Source organism: Vitis riparia, unplaced genomic scaffold (genome assembly GCF_004353265.1).
Source record: "Vitis riparia cultivar Riparia Gloire de Montpellier isolate 1030 unplaced genomic scaffold, EGFV_Vit.rip_1.0 scaffold782_pilon_pilon, whole genome shotgun sequence".
Classification (NCBI taxonomy): domain Eukaryota; kingdom Viridiplantae; phylum Streptophyta; class Magnoliopsida; order Vitales; family Vitaceae; genus Vitis; species Vitis riparia.
Genome location: NW_023269780.1, coordinates 82,983 through 105,569, shown reverse-complemented (window position 1 = coordinate 105,569; position 22,587 = coordinate 82,983). Strand labels below are relative to the sequence as shown.

Genomic DNA, 22,587 nt, shown 5'->3' with positions numbered 1-22,587 from the left:
TCCAAGAAGGAGAAATGAAATGGGTGTTGAAATATTCACCTAACCATCCGTATAAGTAATGAATGGGGAAAATAGATGCATTAGTCCCAGGTTTCGAAGAACAAGCGATTTCATTTAAGCCGTTGTAAATGCTTGCCAATACTGGAACAGCGAGGCTAAATGTCTCACCTTGAGCCATTCTGCTAGCTACTTTGAAGACTCCAGGACGAATCAAATTGACACCCCCCCCAAGGAAGAACAAACTTACATAACCAACATGCTAAGAAAGCAGCCAAGTAAGTCTCTTTAGCATCTGTCTCTGCTATGCCAAGGTTGTCAAAAATTTCCGTCTCCGACTGAGTACGAGATTTAGGAGGATCAATTTCCCCGGAGGGGTTATGAGTCTCCTTAGGCCTTTGCGCCTTATTCCTTGTACTTTTCTTTGGAGGTTTTGCATACTTCATAGAGCCTTTGTACCAAAATGACACCCAAGAGGCTAACTTGACTGAAGACTTTCCTTTCGTCTCAGAGCGAATTCGATGATATGCAAGGAATAAATTTCGACAACTTGGTGGGAGTGAGGACTTTGTTGCATCATTAGATAACTCTTCCGCGTTCGGTACCATCTCATCATAAAAAGATCCACTGACGGGCAGTCCAGCAATACGATACAAGTCCCAAAGAGAGATGGAAACCTCTCCAATGGAAGTATGCAAGGTGTTAGTGGCAGGACACCAACGTTCGCAAAAAGCTCTAATCATAGAGGCATGACGATCATAGCTGAATAAGGATGCAAAAATAGCTTCATAAAGCTTACATCCTTTAAGAAATGGTCCATGTCGACCCAATACCTCCTCAACCCATTCCCAATATCCTTCGGTAAAGAAAGATTCCCCAAGTACTTTGAATGAGCTTCCCCATTTGGCTTCTCCGTCACGAACACGAGAACCCAATAATCCAAATTCATCATGAACTTCGGTAGTAGTTGGGTGGAAGAATTCAACAGCAGAGCATCAGAAACATGTTTCACCTTGTTAAGTTTTGAATTGCTGATATTTGTAAGTTTGCAAGATGTGATCCGAGACCAAGAAGATATGTGTAATGGGTCATTTGTCACTGGCACTGACAAAGATTGAAGGTCAGTAAGTGACTTATGCACTGACAAGGTAGTCCCTTCCTCAAAATCTTCACTTTCATCCTCAAGAATGGTTACGGTCTTCTCCTTGAAACATTTGAAGAATGTCATCCTAAAAAAAAAAAAAAAAAAAAAAAAAAAAAAAAAAAAAAAAAGAGAAAGAGAGATGAATAAGACATGGGTCTAAGTTTTTAGATGCTACTATGCATTCAAGTCAGCCAATTTGCATGGGTGAAGATTTTAGCACATAAGTGCCAAAAATACGACACCGCTTCTCGTCAGGGCTACGACTTGATTACACGAGGGTCAAATTTTAAATATTCATTTTTTTTTTATGGATATTTAATTTTGTTAAAAAAAAATTCCCCTCAAGTATTAAGGTAATTTTTTTAATTAATTAATTAATTAATTAATTAATTAAATTAAATTAAATTACCTGAAATCAAATTCACCTTTGCAAATAATGAAGGCCGACGCATATTCAAAAAAAAAAAAAAAAAAAAAAAAGTATTTTCCTCACTGGAAATATCATGATGCATTCGAGTCAAACCAATTTGCATGAGTGAAGATTTTAGCACATAAATGCCGAAAATACAACACCGCGTAGCATCAGGGCTATAACTTGTTTGCATAGATATCAAGTATTATTCCAGTTTTAATTAAAAATTAAAACTTGAACACCACTATGCATTCAAGTCAAGCCAATTTGCATGAGTGAAGACTTTAGCACATAAGTGCCAAAAATACGACACCGCTTCGCGTCAGGGCTACGACTTGATTACACGAGGGTCAAATTTTAAATATTCATTTTTTATGGATATTTAATTTTGTTAAAAAGAATTCCCCTCAAGTATTAAGGTAATTTTTTTTAATTAATTAATTAATTAAATTAAATTGAATTACCTGAAATCAAATTCACCATTGCAAATATTGGAGACCAACACACGTTCGAAAAAGGTAAGTCTTTTTCTTCCTTAAAAAAAAAAAAAAAAAAAAAAAAAAAAGCACGTGTCAACATATATGTTTATATGCATGGAAATCAAATCATTTTTGAGTGGTTTGACTTGTTTCCATGCATGTTATATATATTCCAAAAAAAAAAAAAAAAAAAAAAAAAAAAACTTACAAGTTTCAAGAGGTGAAGATTTCTTGTGTCGAATGCAAGTCGGGTTTCTCAAGTTGGATTGAAGAACACTCAAAGATCAAAAAAAAAAAGCTCTCTGAAAAGGTTCAAGTCAAGTTTCTCAACTATTGTCTCCTTTATATAGGAAAAAAAAAAAAAGTATATAGGGATGACAAATTTGAAGAGAACTAAAAGTATAAAGCAAGAAGGAAAACGAATTGAAAGAGGATTCAAGGTGATGGGTAGGAAAACGAAGTGGAGTTTAAAAAAAAAAAAAAAAAAAAATTACTTCAAGACTCACCCATTCACATGACAATGCATGTACGTGATGTGTCTTGAAGTGGGGGCATTTGTAGACACAAAAAAAAAAAAAAGGATAATGATAATAATAAGAAAATTATTATTGTTATTATTATCTTGTTGGTAAAACCTCCTGGATAGAAATTTGCTAAAATCAAGGAACTAAATCCCTTGAATTAAGCAACTAAAATTGGGGAATTTGAAATTCAAATTCCCTATCTTCACCTATAAATAGAGGTGTCTTCCATCAAGGGGGAGGAAGAAAAAATTCTGGAAAAGAGAAAATTCTAGAGAGAAAATCCTAAGGAGAAAATCCAAAGGTAACTCCGTATAGGAGAAGGGGCTTCACAACAATAGAGAGCTTCATCAAATCTCCTTGCAAGTTTGGTAAATAGCAAAAGAACTAATACAATCGTTCTTTGCCATTCAACAAGGTCATTCGAGAATAAACCATTTGTGGCCCTCGATTGATCTCTGAAATAAAAATAAAAAAAAAACGTCATCGTCATCTTCCGAAGTGTGATCAAGTCAAAGAATCAGAGGGAAAAAATATTCTTCTGGAAAGAATATTATTTATTTCTGAGATTGTACCCGCACTACACTTTTTTTTTAAAAATTTGATAAATCATTTGTTCGCATTAATTTTCGCATTTTATTTTTTGCTAATTTCGCAGGATAAATTTTACGAAATTTGTGCGTACAAAGGGTTATTTTTCATTCTAAAAAAACTGAAAGTGAAAGAAGAATGTTCATTATTTTACTGTTGAGATGTAAAGAAAGAAGAGATAAATAGAAAAAGCAAAAACTGTCTATAAATGATAAAGAAAAGCATTCACACTTACGACATACCCTAACCCCTAAAAATGTTTTTATTTTTATTTTTATTTACAATAAGATGACTTATTGTTATTGTCCCCCCTAACGATGACAAGTCTGAACCATTGGGGTAAGACCCATATTTATTTCAAAGGTTGTCTCTCTCCCACCCCCGAGCTAAATTGTTGGCTCCACCACCTTTTACGGATGGATTTAAAACGGGCTTCATTGGAAATATTTTGTTGTAGTAATGTGAATCAAATAAGTCCTTCTTGACTAATTATCATTTCAAATAAAATAGGCTATTCTTGACACAACAAGGAAGAAAGGAAAGTGGATGCTACCTAACAAAAATGGTTGGAGTTTGGATACTTTTTCTACTTTATCATCAACTTTTGACTGCTTCATCACTCGACAAAAAATATTAAATAATAAAACACCTTACTTTATAACCTAAAGGATGACGTTAAAAAAAGAAAAAACGAAAACAAATTCTCACAAAACCATCTTAAACCATCTTAAACCATGTACGAGAACAAAATGTTCAAGTTAGTGTTTGATTATTGGAAAATTCGAAGAAACAAAAATGGGGAGAAAAATTAAAAATAAAGAAAGAATACAAAAATTCTAACTTTGTGTTATTTAATCATCCATAAGGAGTTGAGAAAAGTAAAATTAAGATATTGTTTAAATCCACTTCTTATTTTCTATTTTAAAAAAATAAAAATGCAAAAACAAGTCACACATAATATACAATAATTCTTAAAGACTTCATAATTTCTAAAAATTATTTAAAAATTTAAAGTATAAATCGATTTTAATATTTTAAATTCAATTTCTTTTAGAGTGATTATAAAAATGGTCAAACTTTGCATCAATAATTTTTAATCAAAAGATAAAATAAAAATAAATAAAAAATCAATTAAAAAGTTAATAAAATAAAACAAAGAAATTTTGAATGAGTTGGGTTATAATATATTTTTAATAGTCTTTATATCTATATACTTTGTTTATACCTTTCGTATTCATATCACAAATTTTATACATAAATACTATTGTCATATTTTTAATTCCTTAGATATATTTTTCAGATCACTTTTTTTATAGTTTTCATATTTTTCAATATGTCTAAGAAGAAGGTAAGCTTCTGTATGCCCTCCCCTTGCATCTGTTTCAAGCAAGTTGCTTCTCGTCGTGACATTGCTCTTAAGATTAAGGGCATTGAACAACAACTAGATGCCATTGCAAGTGAAAGGACCGATTTTAATTTTGTCTCTAGTAGGAGTGAGGAGCGACCACTGCGAGTTATAACTACCTCTGCAATTGATATTTCAGAGGTGTACGGTCGGGATATGGATAAAAAAATCATATTAGACCATTTGTTGGGTAAGAACTGTCAAGAGAAATCTGGCCTCTACATCGTCTCCATAGTTGGGACAGGAGGCATGGGCAAAACAACTCTTGCTCGACTAGCCTACAACCACCCAAAGGTGAAGGCCCATTTTGATGAAAGAATATGGGTCTGTGTCTCTGATCCTTTTGAGCCAACCAGAATTTTTAGGGATATTGTTGAAATCCTCCAGAAAACGTCTCCTAATCTCCATAATTTGGAAGCTTTACATCAAAAAGTTCAAACGTGTGTCTCTGGCAAGAAGTTCCTTCTTGTGCTAGATGATGTGTGGACTGACGAGGATCAATTGTGGGAACAACTGAAGAACACCCTCCACTGCGGAGCAGCAGGGAGTAGAATTCTGGCGACCACACGCAAAGAGAGTGTTCTTAAGATGATGAGAACTACGTATAAGCATCCCTTGGGGGAGCTGTCTTTGGAGCAATGTCGGGCATTATTCCATCAAATGGCTTTCTATGAAAGGAGTACTTGGGAGAAAGAGGAAGAATTAAAAGAAATTGGTGAGAAAATAGCAGACAAATGCAAGGGCTTCCCACTCGCTATAAAAACTTTGGGGAATCTCATTCGTTTTAAAAATAATAAGGAAGAATGGGAGGATGTTTTGAATAATGAAGTATGGTGGCTGGATGTGTTTGAGACAGATATTTCCCCTGCTTTGTTGTTGAGTTATTATGATCTGCCCCCTGCTATTAAACGCTGCTTCTCATATTGTGCCGTCTTTCCGAAAGACTGTTATTGAAATAGACGAGTTGATCAAGTTATGGATGGCACATAGCTATCTCAAATCTGACGCGGGTATAGAGATGGAGACGGTTAGTAGAAAGTACTTCAAACATTTAGCAGCACATTCTTTCTTCCAAGATTTTGAAAAGGGTGGCAATGGTAATATAATAAGGTGTAAGATGCATGATATAGTACATGATTTTGCCCAATTTTTGACTAGAAATGAATGTCTTAGGATGGGGGTTGACAATGAAAATGAAGGGAGAAAAGACTTATCCTTCCAAAAGGGACGCCATGCCTTCTTATTTGTCCGAAAGAGTACCCATAATTTTTTCTCCATTTATAATATGAAGCATCTACACACCCTCTTGCTTGATTGGCGATCCATTCCAATAAGTTTTGAAGTCGTACATAATTTCTTTCAGCATTTGACATGTCTCCAAGCACTGGATTTGGGATGCTGCTAGAATCTCAAAGAACTTCTGAAGGAAGTAGGGGAACTGATACATTGAAGATATCTTAATATATCAAATTGAAATTTAGAATGTTTGCCCAAAACGATTTGTGATTTATATAATTTGCAAACGCTAAGTGGATATCGTGTTCTGAAGAAACTACCACAGGCAATGCGCAAACTAATTAATTTGAGGCATCTTGAAAATTCTGCTACTCATAGTCTAAAGGGCTTTCCAAAAAGAATCAGAAGATTAAGCTCTCTTCAGACATTGGAGAAATTCATTGTAAGCAATGATGGCGATGATGAACGTAAAATAGAAGATCTAAGACACTTGGACAACATTAGAGGGAGGCTTAAAATAAGATTGTTAGGTGAAGTGGAAAATGCAAGGGAGGAAGAGAAGGCAAAAATGAAGAATAGGATACACCTCCATCATTTGACATTCAAGTTTGATTTGAAGGGCACGAAGGGTGTGGCTGAAGCTCTACAACCCCATCCGAACTTGAAATTTCTAAACATATCGAGTTATGGTGGCATAGAGTGGTCCAGTTGGATGATGAGGTTATCATTAACCCAACTGAAGAATCTTAAACTCAAGAATTGCGTCAATTGTTCATATATGCCTTCATTGGGGGAACTACCACTTCTTGAGAAGCTCACAATAAGGGGTATGGATAGTGTGAAATACATGGGTGGTGAGTTTTTGGGATCATCATCAACAATTTCATTTCCAAAGTTGAAGACACTCTCTTCTAGTTTTATGAAGAATTGGGAAAAGTGGGAAGTAAAAGAAGAAGATGGGAGATCAATAATGCGATGTCTCAATTACTTGGAAATCTACAACTATGAAACGTTCGAGGGATTGCCGGACCAAGTGCTTCAGAGGACACCAATGGAGAACATCGTCTTTCTTGAGTCTCATATTCTACACCAACACTACAACAAGTGTATTGAAGACAGTCTGCTCAATGTATCCTATATACTGACAGCAAACAGAGTGGCTTTATATGTGGTAAGGCTAATATAGCTTTAATCGTTTTATTTTCCATTTTTTCCACTTCACAATCCCAATCAACCCTACCACTATAATAAGAGGGCATTTGGTAAATGGAATGACTTAACTAAACATATTAATTTAAATTATTTTTAAATGTTATATTTATTCCTTAAAATAACTAAATAATACTATTTAAAATTAAAACTAATTTTCATTTCCTTATTAAAGTTTAAAAAATCCAAAAAAATCATTATTAATAAAATAAATATATAAAATTCATTAATTTTAAAAAATAAATTTGAGTTGGCTAAAGGTAACAAGTTTTACCTTTAACAAAACTCATATTAAAATCATCTTAAATCATAAAAAATGCATTGACTTTTAATATGTAGAGTGCGTTTAGAAGTGATTATAGAAAACATTTTTAACACTTGAATGATGAAAATTTTTAAGTATTAAAAATATTAAAAACACTTCCTAAAATCACTACCAAACATACTCTTACTATATCATGCTTGCCTAGAATTTTGCATTTGATAATATTGTTTCATTTAAATTTACTTTAGAATCTCAAAAAAAAAAATAAATAAATAAATAAATAAATAAAACTAAAAAGAGAAAAGAAAAAGACTTGCTTCGGACATATACATGCTGAAAGAATCCATTGAAAAATTCGTTGTCATATTGTCATGCTTTCTTGTTTTGCCTTCTGATTTTTTTAATGTTTGTCTTCTGACATATTCCTCCAATTAACCTATTGCTACAAACACAGCAAAAGGCAGTGCTTCAGTTCATCGATCGACTACAAGAAAATGTACTTTTTGTGACAAAAATTTAGGGGCGAATTCTACTTTTGTGGCTAAAAGTAATTTTTACTGATGAAAATTTAGATGTTGTCAATTATGCCAATTTTCTACAAACTTTTCCTAATGAATTTGAAATTTTTGTCGCTGAACGATGTGGCGGGAAATTTTGGTGCTTGTTTTTTTTTTTTTTGCGCAAACACTTTTGTGATGAAAATAAACTATTTCCCTACGAAAATATTTATCACTAATTATAATTTTTGGTGATGAAAATAATTTCCTCAGTAAAAGTTACATCTTTTTATTTATTTTTGCTTACAAAATGGTTTCGTCGGTAATTATATTATTTCCTAACAAATTGAGTAATTTTGTCACCAAATAATGTTATTAAATTGTGATAGTAATAAAGAATATTAATAAATAAGTAGATGATTTATACTATGAAATAATATAATATATATTTGTTGACACTTAATATTTATACTATAATATTTTATTTATATAAATAATAATAAAATTAAGTATCCATAAAATTAAATACTAGAATGTAGATTTATTTAAATTTAAATGTTCTATTATGTAATAATAGTATTGTTATGAAATAACAAAAATGTAAATTATTTAAGTAATTAATATTTATAGTGTAATATGTTATTTATATTTTTATATATATAAATAATAACAATACATAATCCAAGATATGTAAGATTACATCCTATGATATAAATTTATTTAAATTTCAATATTATTATATGGTGCTACACACACATAAATACTACTAAATGATTTTTATTATATCCGATAAAAGTTATCCATACAAGTCCAATGTAGTATTAAATTTATGTTAGCTATGAATAAATTATAGTCCTCTAATTTGTTCTCATTCAAAATCATACCTTATCCACTCAAGAATTAAATTTATACTAACATTTAGTTACCTAGTTTGAATTAATAGATTTTTTTTTTAATTATTACTTGTTTTTTAAATAATTGGGCAGAATTAAAATTTTCAAATAAATTGTCTAGTGTCTATAAAAAGATTCTACCTACATAAAATTCCAAATATTATTTATGTGTACGAAGATATCATATATTATTAATAAATAAATAAGTATAAGTTAAATATTATATGATATAATATATTGCAAGTACCATATGCCTAGCTCTATTTTCATATTTACAAAATAAAAAATGTCTAATATATAGCACATGTGAAATTCTATATAAATATAAAGTTTTTAAAAAGTTTTCAACCACATCTTTATTAATAATTGGTTATTTTATTTTTTATTGATCAATTATATATTTATTATTTTTAATTATTAATTACAAATTTATCAAAATTGATTACTTATTAAGAATAAAATCTTAAATTATACCGCAAAATAGTAACTTCTATGGCTACTAACTTGTAAAGGAGTTTTTATACTTGTATGCATTTTTAATCAAATATTTAAAACAAATATAGTTATAAAAATAATTGAAATATATCATAAATTATTATATGATTTATATTTATAGTGTTTCATTATGTTTGATATTTTTGTTTGGAATAGATGAGAAAGGGAAAGAAAAAAAAATGATGTAGGATCCTAATTTCATTTTGATCATTATTTTATTAATGTCAATATGAGTATTACACTTTGGCATTCTCCTAACATTGTCTTTCAATTGTACTTTTATTTAATATTTCAAATTTATCACTTTAATCCATAAGTCTAGAATTAAATTTATTCTAGCTATTAATAAACTATAGTCCTCTAATTTGTTCTCATTCAACATTAGGTTTGTTTAGAGGTGACAAAATTTGATATGACTTGAATCTAACACCCTTTCATGATTTTGGGTTAAGTATAATTGAGTTTAAGTCAAATTCATGTTGACTTGCATACCTTATTCAATAAATAAATAGTGTTGGCCTTATGGGGGGGCCAATGACCACCCCAATGGACTATGGAGAGTGAACTTAAATAATATAAGGTCCATGTTCTGATCACCAATTGGTTTTCAGAACAAATGGGGGCCTTGTCGTAAAATACTCCAAGGTTAAGCGTGTTAGATCCAAAGAAATCTTAGTATGGGTAACCCATTAGGAAGTACAGAGCACCTCGATCAACAGGTAGTATCAGAGCTTGGTCACATGTTTGACAAGTGAGCTAGCACTGTGGGTGAATGGCGAGGGGCGTGGCCAAGTCAACTAACAGAGACTGTAGGCTATCACTGACGAAATTAATTTGTTACCAAAAATATTTGGCAACAAAAATAAAATTCGTCGACATTAAATATTGACGACTTTTGGGACAAATTTTATTTTTTTTCGTGACAAAAATTCTTACTTTTGTCGATGAAATATTTCATTGGAAAACACCTTCAGTGACAAAATTTTATTTCATCAAGGAAAACTTTGGGCAACGAAATAAGATTTTTGTCACAAAACTTTTAGCGACGGGTCTAGGGCGATGAACAAGGCACGGAAGAATTTTCGTTGGGGAATGTTTTTGTAGACGAAATTTAAACTTTCAGTGACAAAATATTTTATTACTGAAAGTCAATTTTCTTGTAGTGCGACTTGGGAGGAAGATGCATGGAAATGACAAGTTGATTGCCTCCGTTGGTAGGTGTAATTGCAGTGCTTATGCGTGGTTACAAGAAAAATAAAAACTCGTTTGATAGTAGTTTTGGGAAAGTTTCAAAATCTTTCTAGCAATTAAATTTTTTTATTAAAATAATTATTTTTAAGTACTAAAAAAACTAGAATCACTTCCTATAATTGTTGTCAAATAAGTTTTAAGGGTAATTCTAAGCAAACATCGGTTTGTTACATTATTATGGTTGAATCGTTCATTAGTAGTGTGTGATTGTGTGATGTTTGAGTAATAAATGACTCGTGTGGTGAAGAGTCTATGGTGATTGTAATTATGGAGATTGTCTTATATACTTATTCCAAGTCTTTTCACATCAAATGTAACCTTTATGTAATATATATTTTATCACTCCGTAGAAGTTTATTCATGAATGATTGATATCAATGGGATGAATTTACTGTGTGACTCCTTTTCTACCTTTTTCTTCTCTCTTATTGATAGAAAGGAACAAGGGACAAGACTTAATTGAGGTTAACTATCATCAACTCACATTGCTGCAAATGTTAGCTGCCAAAGCAAATGAGCTTGGTGAGTTCATCTTTGATAAAGCCCACGCCCATGCCCACTTTGCTAACTTTGATAGTGGATCGATGGAGGCACCATCATGAAATAAGGCTTTGCTTTCTCTCAAACTAAGATGTGGGATTGCCTTCATGTACCACTCGAACAAAGGACACAAAAGAGCAAGGCCAAACCCGAGTGCTTGAATTTGCCAAGGGTTGCCTAGGCTATTGAATCATATGTAGATTTGTGTTAGATGTGCACAATGTTATATACATATATATATATATATATATATATATATATATATATATTATAATTAGTTAAAATAAAATTATTATAAATAATTAAATTTTAATTATCTTATTATATATTTTGTAAACTAATTAAATACAACACAAATATAAATTTATAAATAAAATATTAATATTTTAAAATAAAAAATACTTATATAAATATCATTATTTCTTTTTATCCTACAATATATTCAAATTAAACATATTATCATTTTAATATTAATATGTTTTTAAACATATTACTTATTTTATTATTTTTTAAGTCTTTTTCCGATATTTTTATAAATTTTGATTAATTTTCATTTTGCTAATATTTTGTATTTAAATATTCATCGATATTTCTGGATATATCCTAATATATCCATAAAATTAAGTTACCGATATATTAACCGAAAGCTATATTTTCATCCTTCTCTACAACACATCCAAAGTTGAAATCTCTAAAAAATAAATTGTATTGTGATGACACAAAGTAGCCTAGTTGGATAACGAGGTCATCATTAATCCAATTGAAAAATCTTATACTTAAGAATTGGGACAATTGTTTGTGTGTCTTCATTGGGGGAATTGCCTCTTGATGGGTGGTGAGTTTTTTGGAATCATTGTCAACAATTTTATTCACAAAGTTGAAAGACTCAGTTTTCATCATATAAAAGTGTTGGAGAAGTGGAATTAAAAGATATTGGAGTAATAGGGTTGATGGAGAAACACAAACAATTACAAAGAATATAAAATTGGGAAGAATTAAAAATTTATTATATTCCACCACTTTCTTTTTTTAGTTATCACATAATCTTTTATTTATACATACTCACACTTAATTAAATAAAAACTCCTAACAATAAAATATTGAAGCATTCTTAGTTTGATAATTCAAAAAATAGCAACCAAAATATTAACTCAAAATAAAATATTTTCTCTTGACTTTTGGAGACTAAATCTAATTCTAATAATTAGAAAGTTTCTAAATCAAGTTTAATTTTCCAACATGCTCCCTTAAACATGACTTGTGACTCCAAGTAGCATCCTCAACTTTCTAAAATTTTCAAACTTAAGAGGTTTGATAAAAATATCCACAATTTGATTTTGAGATTTTGCAAAATTTTAATTTCATTTCCTTATTCACAATGCACTATCTAATAAAATGATATATTAAATCAATGAGCTTGCTTTGATCATGGAAAACTAGATTTCTTTATAAATCAATTGCGATTTGTTATTCACATAGTAGATGCTTTGCTATTGCTTGTAGCCCTTAGCCACCAATCTTGTTTTCTATCCCTCTGCCTCCCCTTTTGCATTCTTCTTTAACACTCATTTTACTTCAACTGTGTTTTTCTCTTTTGGAAGGGATTTGAATTTCCATATGTCATTCTTCCTTATTACTTTTATTTCCTCTTCCATGGTATCTTTTCATCTTTGGTCTTGAATTGCTTTTTCAAAACTTATTTGTTCATAATGTGCACAAAAAAAAAAAAAAAAGGTTAGATCATTTTGATTTTCTATTACTTCATAGATCTCTTGTAGGCTTCTAAGACATGGTGTCCTTTTCACTTGAGCTTTCAAAAGAGGATGATGTTGTGGGAACTTCATAAGTTGATGGGGTTAGTGATGAAAGTGGAGTAGCAATCTCTTGCAAACTTTCTCTTGTTTGTTCTCCTTCTTCATAAAGGGGAGGAGTATCATAGTTACCTTGAGCCTTCCAATCTCATGCTTCTTCTTCATTAAATTTGACACCTGTATTAATAACGAGCTTTCCATTTTTTGGATTGTATAATTGTAACCTTTGGAGCTCGAGTCATGATTAATGAAATATATTTTCCACTTTTGTCATCTAACTTTGATTACTTTTGATTTGGCATATGAGCATATATAAGGCTTCCAAATACCCTCAAATGTGAAAATACCTTACTTTATTCCATTTTAAGATTCTTGTGAGGTTTCATTCCATACACTTCAATTAGGAGAGCGATTTTACAAAAAAATCAACAATCAACTGCTTTGACCTAAAATTCTTTAACCATCTTCTTACTTTTCAACATGTTTGAGTCATGTCAAGAATAACTCTATTTTTTCTTTTAACTACACCATTTTTGTGTGGAGAATATGGAGTTGTTAAAGGTGAATGAATCCCATAATTTTCACAATATTTTTCTAATTCTTTGGATGTGAATTCACGTCTTCTATTGAATCTCATTTCTTATATATTGTGGTCACTTTCCTCTTTAACAAATGCTTTAAATTTCTTAAAAGCACTAAATACTTTAGATTTTTCCTTCAAAAAATACACTCAACTTTTTCTACTAAAATCATCAATGAAAATCAAAAAATATTTATTTTACCAAAAGAGTTTGGATGAATTGGACTACATGTTAAGATGTGTGGAGCCTAATCATTATCCTAATAGTAAGAGTATTTTAATTTGGGGAATTTTGGGGATTTTACACATGTGATTTGGTTTAGGGTAGCCAACTTCATGGATTCGTTGATGTCTAATCAAACATGGCTATTGGTAGAACTACTAAAAGGGAAAAAAGCTTTGAAAAATAAATGGGTATATCGAATAAAGGAAGAACATGATGGTAGCAAGGGTACAAAGCAAGACTTGTAGTAAAAGACTTTCAGCAAAAGGAAGGCATTGATTATATAGAGATTTTCTCTCTAGTGGTCAAACTAACCATTATCAGAACAATGCTTAGGATAATGGCAAAAGAAGGTCTGCACTACCAGTAGATGGATGTAAAAATGACATTTCTTCATGGTGATTTAGAAGAAGAAATTTACATGCATAAGCTACAAGGGTTTTAGGTTTAGGGAAAAAAGAAAATGGTGTGTAAGCTACAAAAGAGTCTATATGACTTGAAAGAGGCTCCAAGATAATAGTATAAGAAGTTCAACAACTTCATGAGCAATAATGGTTTTTTGAGGTGTTAGGTAGATCATTGTTGCTATATCAAAAGGTTTGATGGTTCCCATATTATTTTATTGTTATATGTTGATGATATGTTAATTTTGGGGGCTAGCATACATGAGATTGACAAACTAAAAAATAATTTAGCAGATGAGTTTGCAATGAAGGATTTATGTGTTGCAAAATAAATCCTTAGGATGAGGATTACTAGGGATAAAGAGGTCTTGAAACTACCGCAGAAATAGTATGTGAAGAAGGTCCTTAGCATATTCAATATAGCTGGAGTGAAGCTTGTGAGTACCCCTTTAGCAAGTCACTTCTGAATATCTAAAGATCAGTCACCCTCAATTGAACAAGAACGGGTTTACATGGCCAAAGTGTCATATGTATTAGTAGTCTTATGTATGTTATGGTTTGTACTAGACTGGATATAGCACATGCAGTGGGAGTTGTGAGTATACATATGAGTAATTCGGGAAAATAACTCTAGGAGGGAGTGAAGTGGATTCTCAGGTATTTAAGAGGCACTACAGAGTCGACTTTGTGTTTTAGGAAGTCAAATTTAGGTTTGAAAAAGTACTCTAGGATATGTCTATACTTTAGGTGGTACTACAGTCAATCGGGTATCAAAATTGTAGAAAATAGTTTCACTTTCTACTATTAAGGCAAAGTATGTTGCAATGACAGAGGCTAGCAAAGACCTAATGTGGTTGTAGTCTTACTTAGAAGAATTGGGGCATAAGTACAAGCAAAGTGTGTTACATTGTGACAATCAGAGTGCCATCCATCTAGCAAAGAATCCTATTTATCATGCTAGGACAAAGCACATACAAGTTTAGTATCACTTCATGAGATCAGATTTGGAAGATACAATTTTAACACTCGAGAAAATTTAGGGGAATTGAAATCTAGTTGATATGTTGATAAAGACCATAACAATTGAGAAACTAGATTTGTGCACAATTTCAATTGGACTTCTTAGCTAAGATAGAGAAGTCGTAGCCACTACAGGTGAAGATGGTTGATGATGGATTAGTCTCCAAGTGGGAGATTGTTAAGACGTGTGGAGCCTAATTATTATCCCAATAGTAAGGGTATTTTAAGGATTTTACATATTTGATTTGGTTATCTTATTTATATTATGTTTAGGGTAGCCAACTTAGAGCAAGTTTTATTTCTTTTAGGGTATTGAAAGAAATAGAAAAACGTAGAGGGAAAAACCTAGAGGGTGAAGCGTTTTAGGATTCTCTTGTACTCTCTTTTCATCATAATGAAAATCTACAGCAACTACTAGTAGACGTAACTCTCAAATTGAGAGTGACCCACTATAAATTTTGTGTGTGTTTTTGTACTTTATTTTTCACATTGGTTTATTATTACTTTTAGAAAATAAGATTAGAGTGTTTTAATCCTAACATTACATACATGCACATGAATAAGCTCTAAAGACTTCTTTGCTCTTGTAATTATTTCTTTTGGAAAATTATTTCGGCATGTTTTCCAAGTAGGCATCATTCACATAATTGATCTGAATGATCTATAGAAAACAATCCTCTCACTATATTTTCCTTGTTCAATAATTTCAATCCTCCACAATTAAGATGTTCAAATCTTAAGTGTCAAATCCAAGAGGAATCATTGACGTAAGATTTTATACATTTTACAACATTTTGAATGTTTAACAACAACATTCTATTTCTTATCATAGAGATATTATCAATTAAATTGACATATTGATCTTTTATTGAGAGATCTTAATTTTTTATATGAATATCATAGATTTTTTCTAAGAGTTGACTCAAACTTAATATATTATTTTTCATGTTGGCCACATGGTAAAACATTAGAGATAAATTGATTCTTTCCATTTTTCAAAAGAATTAGGATTTTATCTTTCCCTTTGACTAGAATTTTGGATCCATCTCCAAAAGTAACATGACCACTTTATGAACAAACATGTTTTTGAAGCCATACATGTGATTGCTTGCTCTAGTGTCAAGATACCATATGTTTTTCTCTTTGCTTTCTCCTTTATATGCTAACAATATTCTAGGTTCTTCTTGATCTCTCTTTTCAACATAGTTGGTTTATCCTTCCAAATTGTTAATGGAAGTTCTATATTCATAAGTAAACCATATTTGTTGCAATTTTAACATTAAATTTAAGATTTATCATACCTTCCCTAAAGGTGAATCTCAATGATAGACTACACCTAGAGGGGGTAGGGGGTGGGGTGAATAGGTGTTTTTTTTAAAATCAATTCAAAAGGATCCCAAACACATTATCTAATCATAAAATTTCTCACAATTTTTCTTTTCTTTAAGTACGTTTCAACAAATATTAAAAGTCACATGCAAGTATGAATGCAACAACACTCTTCCAACAAAATAATTGGAGATTGCTTCTGATTATTTTATATTTAAACCTTCGATTTCTCTTCTAAGAGTTTGAAGACGAACTTTTCATACCTTATCAACTTCCTTGTATGCATCTTGTAATTTATCTTAGACTTCCTTGGAGGTGATTGCACTTGAAATCTTCTCAAAAGAACCTTCATCCATTGCTTGATAGATATTGATGAAAGCTTTCTTGTCTCTCTTCATCATTTATTTTGAAAAATCCCTTTGATTTGAGGATAGAGTGGTTTCATCTTATGGTTTTGATGCCTTTTTTTTTTTTAAATAATAGGGTTGATAGAGAAACATAAACAATTATAAAGAAGATAAAATTTTGGAGAATTAAAATTTATTGTATTCCACCACCCTCTCTTTTATTTAAATATTAGATAATCTCTTATTTATAGATATTCACACTCAATAAAATAGAAACTCCTATTAATAAAATATAGAAACCTTCTAAGATTTGTAACTCAAAAATAGAAACTAAAATAATCATTCAAAATAAAATATTATTTCTTAAACTTTAGAGACTAAATATAATTATAATATTTATAAAGTTTTTAAATCAAGTTTAACTTTTCAACAAAAGAAGAAGACTAAGAAGAGAGGTTAGTAATGCCATGTCTCAGTTACTTGGAAATCTATGATTGCCAAAAGTTGAAGGAATCGACGGACTACATGCTCCTAATTAAGAAACCACTATAGGAATTAGTCATCTCATATTCTAATATTCTACAACAATGCTATGACAAGGACATTGGAGAATATTGGCACAAGGTATCTGATACCCCTAAAGACAAAGATAAATGTTGGGCTTAGAAAGAGAAATACTATCATGCTACTTAAATCTAGCTTTATTATTTTCTTTTCCATTGCATCCCTAATTACAACAATTGAAGGCTAATTTACACTTTCCTTTATTTTCTTTGTTTTATTTATTTACTTATTTCTATTTTTCTATTTCATAGTTCTAAACAATCCTTTCAGTGTAATAAGAGGGCATTTGGTAAATTGAGTGATTTAACTAAACATATTAATTTAAATTCCTATTTGAAATATATTTCTTTTTGTAAAAGGAATATTATATAAAATATTTCTTAAGTTTATATCTTATTGTAATTAGATTTCTTATAGAATAAGGAAAGTTAGTAGGAATATATCTCTATAAATATTATAGGTCATGAAAGAAAAAGTTATGATAGAGAGATGAGCTTGTGAGCAAGGATTGAAATATCGGTTTTTACTGATATATCAGTACTTCGATTTTACGGATATATCGGAAATATCGGAGAAATATGGGTGGATATTTTTTCTCAAATATCGATAGAGTGAAAATTATTTAAAATTAATAGGAATGCTTGAAAAAACTTCAAAAAATGATAAAATAAGTAAAAATACACATTTTAAAGTTAACTTGTAAGTGTAATTGACATATATATAATTAAGAAGAAAAATATCGTAAACAAAGATATATCGGTAGATTCGATATTTGAATTTTAAAAATAATATATATGAATTTTGAAAGTGTATAAAGTTAGAATTGAGTTAAAAAATATTTGATTTTATTGAATAAAAATAATTTATACATAAATATAATACATATGAGATTGCAATAGTCCTTATACTAAGGAAGAGATCGATTTGGTTTCATTATATTGTTAGATGAAGAGGACCCAACTGGTTGAAAATAATATTTATTTAAAAATTTTTAAAATACTTTTATTAAAACATGTTTTATTATATTTTAAATGAAAATTAAATTAATTTATATAAAATATTTTATTTGAGATTTAATTTTTAAAATTTTATTAAAAATATATAGTAACAACTTTTTTTATTAATATTAATTTATTTAATAATCAAAATAAAATTCGATAATTTATAATTATTTATATGGACAGAGGAAAATTGTTCTCATGATTTGTTTTTTTTTTTTTACCTCTACTAAATCTAAAAATTAAAAGGGCCACCCACTTCTGAAGTTGCCCTCCAGCCGAGAGAATTCCTTAAAAAGACCTATTTTCCTCTGCCACTCTCAATCCTCGCAGGTACTAATCTAATCATGTTGATATTATTTTTTTTTTTGCAACCCTCGTTTGATTCCCAAGAAAATCCATCCCCCATTCGATTTCCGGGAAAATTCATTCTCGTTTGATTTCCGAGAAAATCCATTCAAAACCCCCAAAGAAAACCAAAAAATTTGAGCCAGATTTTGTATCCTGTGCGCAGGCTGGACCGGTAGGAAATATCAGGAAATTTTCCGAAAAATCGGTAAAAATACCGAAATATCGGTGATATTTTCGGTGATTTTTTGAAATTCTCCTCCGGTTGCTCCGCGCGTCAGATCCACTCGCGATTTTTCTCCGATTTATCGGTGCTTCACCGATATTTCGCCGATATATCAGCGATTTTGCCGATTTTTTACCGATTTTTCCGTCGATCGATAATCGGTGACGATTATCGTTTCGGTGCAGCCCGATATCCGATATTTCTTCGAAATATCGGCGATATTTTCCTCAATCCCTGCTTGTGAGAGCTATACGTGCTGAATAGAGATGTAAGAAAGAGCAAAAGATGCCCATGGAGTAAGAGGACTCACCAAGATGTAGATGGGATGAAGAGTGAGACACTCTTAGTGGAGCAAAAAGGCTCGTGGTTCAAGGTAAAGATACAAAGAGTAAGGAAAAGTGGCATGTTTTGAGACCCAATAGTTGCATCTATTTCTGTCCTCTATAATCTATTATATAGTGGAATGTTCTTTCTCATCTATGGAGGTAGGCATGATTGGTCAAATAACTTTGAAACCTCATGTACCTTTATACATGGATTGCTTTATTTTTTATATTCTTCTATTTAGTTATACTAAAGCTTCTATTGACACAACAAAATTATCAAACTTTTCACTTGACAAAATTATCAAACTTTTCCCTTGACACATCAAATTGTTTCTATCACAAATTTCTTCAATAAGATAAAATTACTTTAATTAGGTGTTGAGCATCTTTTAACTCTTTCTAAAACTTGAAATAGAAAGAACAATAATGAATAAATGAATGATTTAACTAAACATGTTAATTTAACTTCCTATTTGGAATATTTTTCTTTTTGTAAAAGAAACATTATATAAAATATTTCTTAAGTTTATATGTGATTGTAATTAGATTTCTTAATAGAATAAGGAAAGCTAGAAGGAATATCTCTATAAATATTACAGGTCATGAAGAAAAAAAGTTAATGAGATTATGAGGGCTATACATGCTAAATAGAAATGTGAGGAAGAGCGAGAGATGCCTATGATGCAAGGAGACTCATTAAAATGTAGATGTAAGGAAGAGTGAGACACACCTAGTGGAGTGAAAGGGCTCGTAATTCAAGGTGGAGATACAATGAATGAGAAAAAGTGACATGTTTTGAGACTCAATAGTTGCATCAATTTCTATTAGTTATAATCTATTGTATAATGGAATGTTATCTCTCTTCTATAGAGATAGACATGATTGATTGAACAATTTTAAAACCTCATGTATCTTTACGTGTGGATTTCTTTATTTTTATATGTTTTTTTCTTTTCTTTTTTATACTGAACCTTCCATTGACACAACAAAATTATCAAACTCTTCACTTGGCACGTCAAATTGTCTCTATCACAATTGTCTTCAATAAGATAAAATTACTTTAATTAGGTGATGGGCATCTTTAACTCTTTTCAAAGCTTGAAATAGGAAGAACAATAATGAATTAATGAATTTAACCAACCGTTTTAAAATTTTGCTACCTTAACATTCATGTCTTGTATAATTATGAAAAGAAAGTAGAAATTAGAAAATTATTTCACTACATTTTTGAAAAAAAAATTATAAATCCTCTTAGGAAAGCTATATTAGTTATAGAAGTCTTTCTCCTATTATAAATATTATATATATATATATATATATATATATATATATATATATATATATATATATATATATATATATATTATTAAATTTCATGACACGTTTCAAAAAGTTACAAGAAATGATAAAAAAAATATAAACTTGATTAATGAATTGAAGTACATTAGAGGGTAAGTAAAAAAATGGAGATTTGTTATATATTTTAATATAATTTAATCAGACTTATTTTAAAGTAACACATCCAACCACTCTACACTATAATATTAATTGCAACTTGGAATAACTTAATTTATAGTTTAACATCCAACTACCCTCTACCATGACCAAATTTTACAATCTAATATAAGTAATGGCAATTTGTAATAATTAATCCAACTTAATCTATAGTTTCACAGCTCATCTTGAAACCCAAAAAAATTTGACCACACATGCATGAAGATGAGATTAAAAGGAAAGCAAGATGTATATAAATGATAAAGGTGCATTTGTAGTCGTCGGTTGACGTATTTTAATGTATTCATGGGAGGTTTAATTCTTTATAGTTTTCAAATAAAATATGCTCTCTGCAGCACAAGAGGGGAAGGGAGCGATTGTTTCAAAGCAGAAGTGGTTTGAAATTGGGTTAGTCCAACCGAGAAGCAATAATTAAATATAAAAAAGTTTTAGTAATCTCATCTAACAGATAATATTAAAATATATATATATATAAAAACTAAAATACAAAATCATGGAATCACAATGCATTAAGGGTGTAGTTTACTAAATTTTTAGAAATTCAATTTTTTTTTTTACTTCACTATAGAAAAAAGGAATTGAAGAAAAAACTTTAGGTCATTTCCTCTATTTTTGGCTTTTGGGTTTGATTGTTCTATCATTTATATATGTAATCATCTTGTTTAGCTATTTTTTCTTTTTCCAAAGTATGCAAATACAGGATGACAAAAGATGAGGCGGCATTGACACTTGGTCGTCGATTTCAAATGGGTATGGGTTGGACACTTTTTATTATATTCAGATGACATGTGATGATCTGAATTTATCATTAAAATATGATGCATTATTGAGGCTAGTGGAACGTTGGACACTTTTTAGTATATTCAGATGACATGTGATGATCTGAATTTATCATTAAAATATGATGTATTATTGAGGCTAGTGGGACTATTGGATAATAATATAAGTAGGCGGGGCTTGTATTTTTAATCCTATCATTATAAGAAATATTATTGAATATATATATATGTGTGCGTTGGAGTTGGGTTTGAGTGCCCAAGTGAAATTGATCCCGCTCCATCTAGCCAAACTAGAGTTAAAGAGGCATAGTTTATGGGCAATTGAAACTATCGGAAACTATCCTTATATATAATAATTAATAATAATAAAAAGCTCTTTCTCACTCCGGACTTTCTTAGAAAATGTGAAAGAATACTTTATAATAAAGTTTTCCCCCAAATTTCAACCATTTTTTTTTTCTTTGTGAAAAGAAGGTTAAAAGCATTTATGTTATGAAATAGAATGGTTCTCAAACTTTGTAGTTTCATTCAAGATTTAGGGCATAGAATTCATCCATGGAACAACTAATTTAGATTTTGGACATTAATTTCCAAAGATAATTTGAAGTCTTATATATATATATATATATATATATATATCAATAAATATCTATTAGTTGTTTAAATAGGGAATAAAGAGTTTAAAAGAATAAAATTTTAAATATGATTTTATTATAAATCATTAATTTTTTTTATTCAAATAAATAAAATAAGTTTGAACTAGAAAATAAAAAAATAATTTATCAAATTTTAATCTATTTTTTATTTCTTGACATGTGACATGTGATAGTGTATGAATTATTATTAGGGTGGTGGATTACTCTTTTTAAATTGGTAGCATTTCCTATTAATTTGATGGACTGTGTTTTGTTTTAATTGTTGCACTAATAAGTTGCTCCTTGTGAAAAATGAATTGTATATATTTAATAAGAAATATGAATTATTTTGTTAAATTTATTAAGCATGGTGAATGGAGACTTTGAACTAATTACTAATTAGTCTAATTGTAGGGAGCTATAAGTAATTAAATTAAGGCTATATTAATATGCTGAACATTCAGTCAGATAATGGCCCCACCGTCCTACAAAAGGATAGACCCATAACTAAACTCTCTAAAGCTGCAAATCTTATCCCTCCATCTCA

At 30.2% G+C, this 22,587-nt stretch overlaps 1 protein-coding gene across 1 annotated transcript; it reads left to right on the top strand.

The window, feature by feature from the left end:
- Positions 1 to 4,477: 4,477 nt before the first annotated feature.
- On the top strand, positions 4,478 to 5,503 carry LOC117910575 (putative disease resistance protein RGA4). Its single transcript, XM_034824675.1, has one exon. The coding sequence runs from the start codon at positions 4,478 to 4,480 to the stop codon at positions 5,501 to 5,503; it is 1,026 nt and encodes a 341-aa protein (XP_034680566.1).
- Positions 5,504 to 22,587: the final 17,084 nt, after the last annotated feature.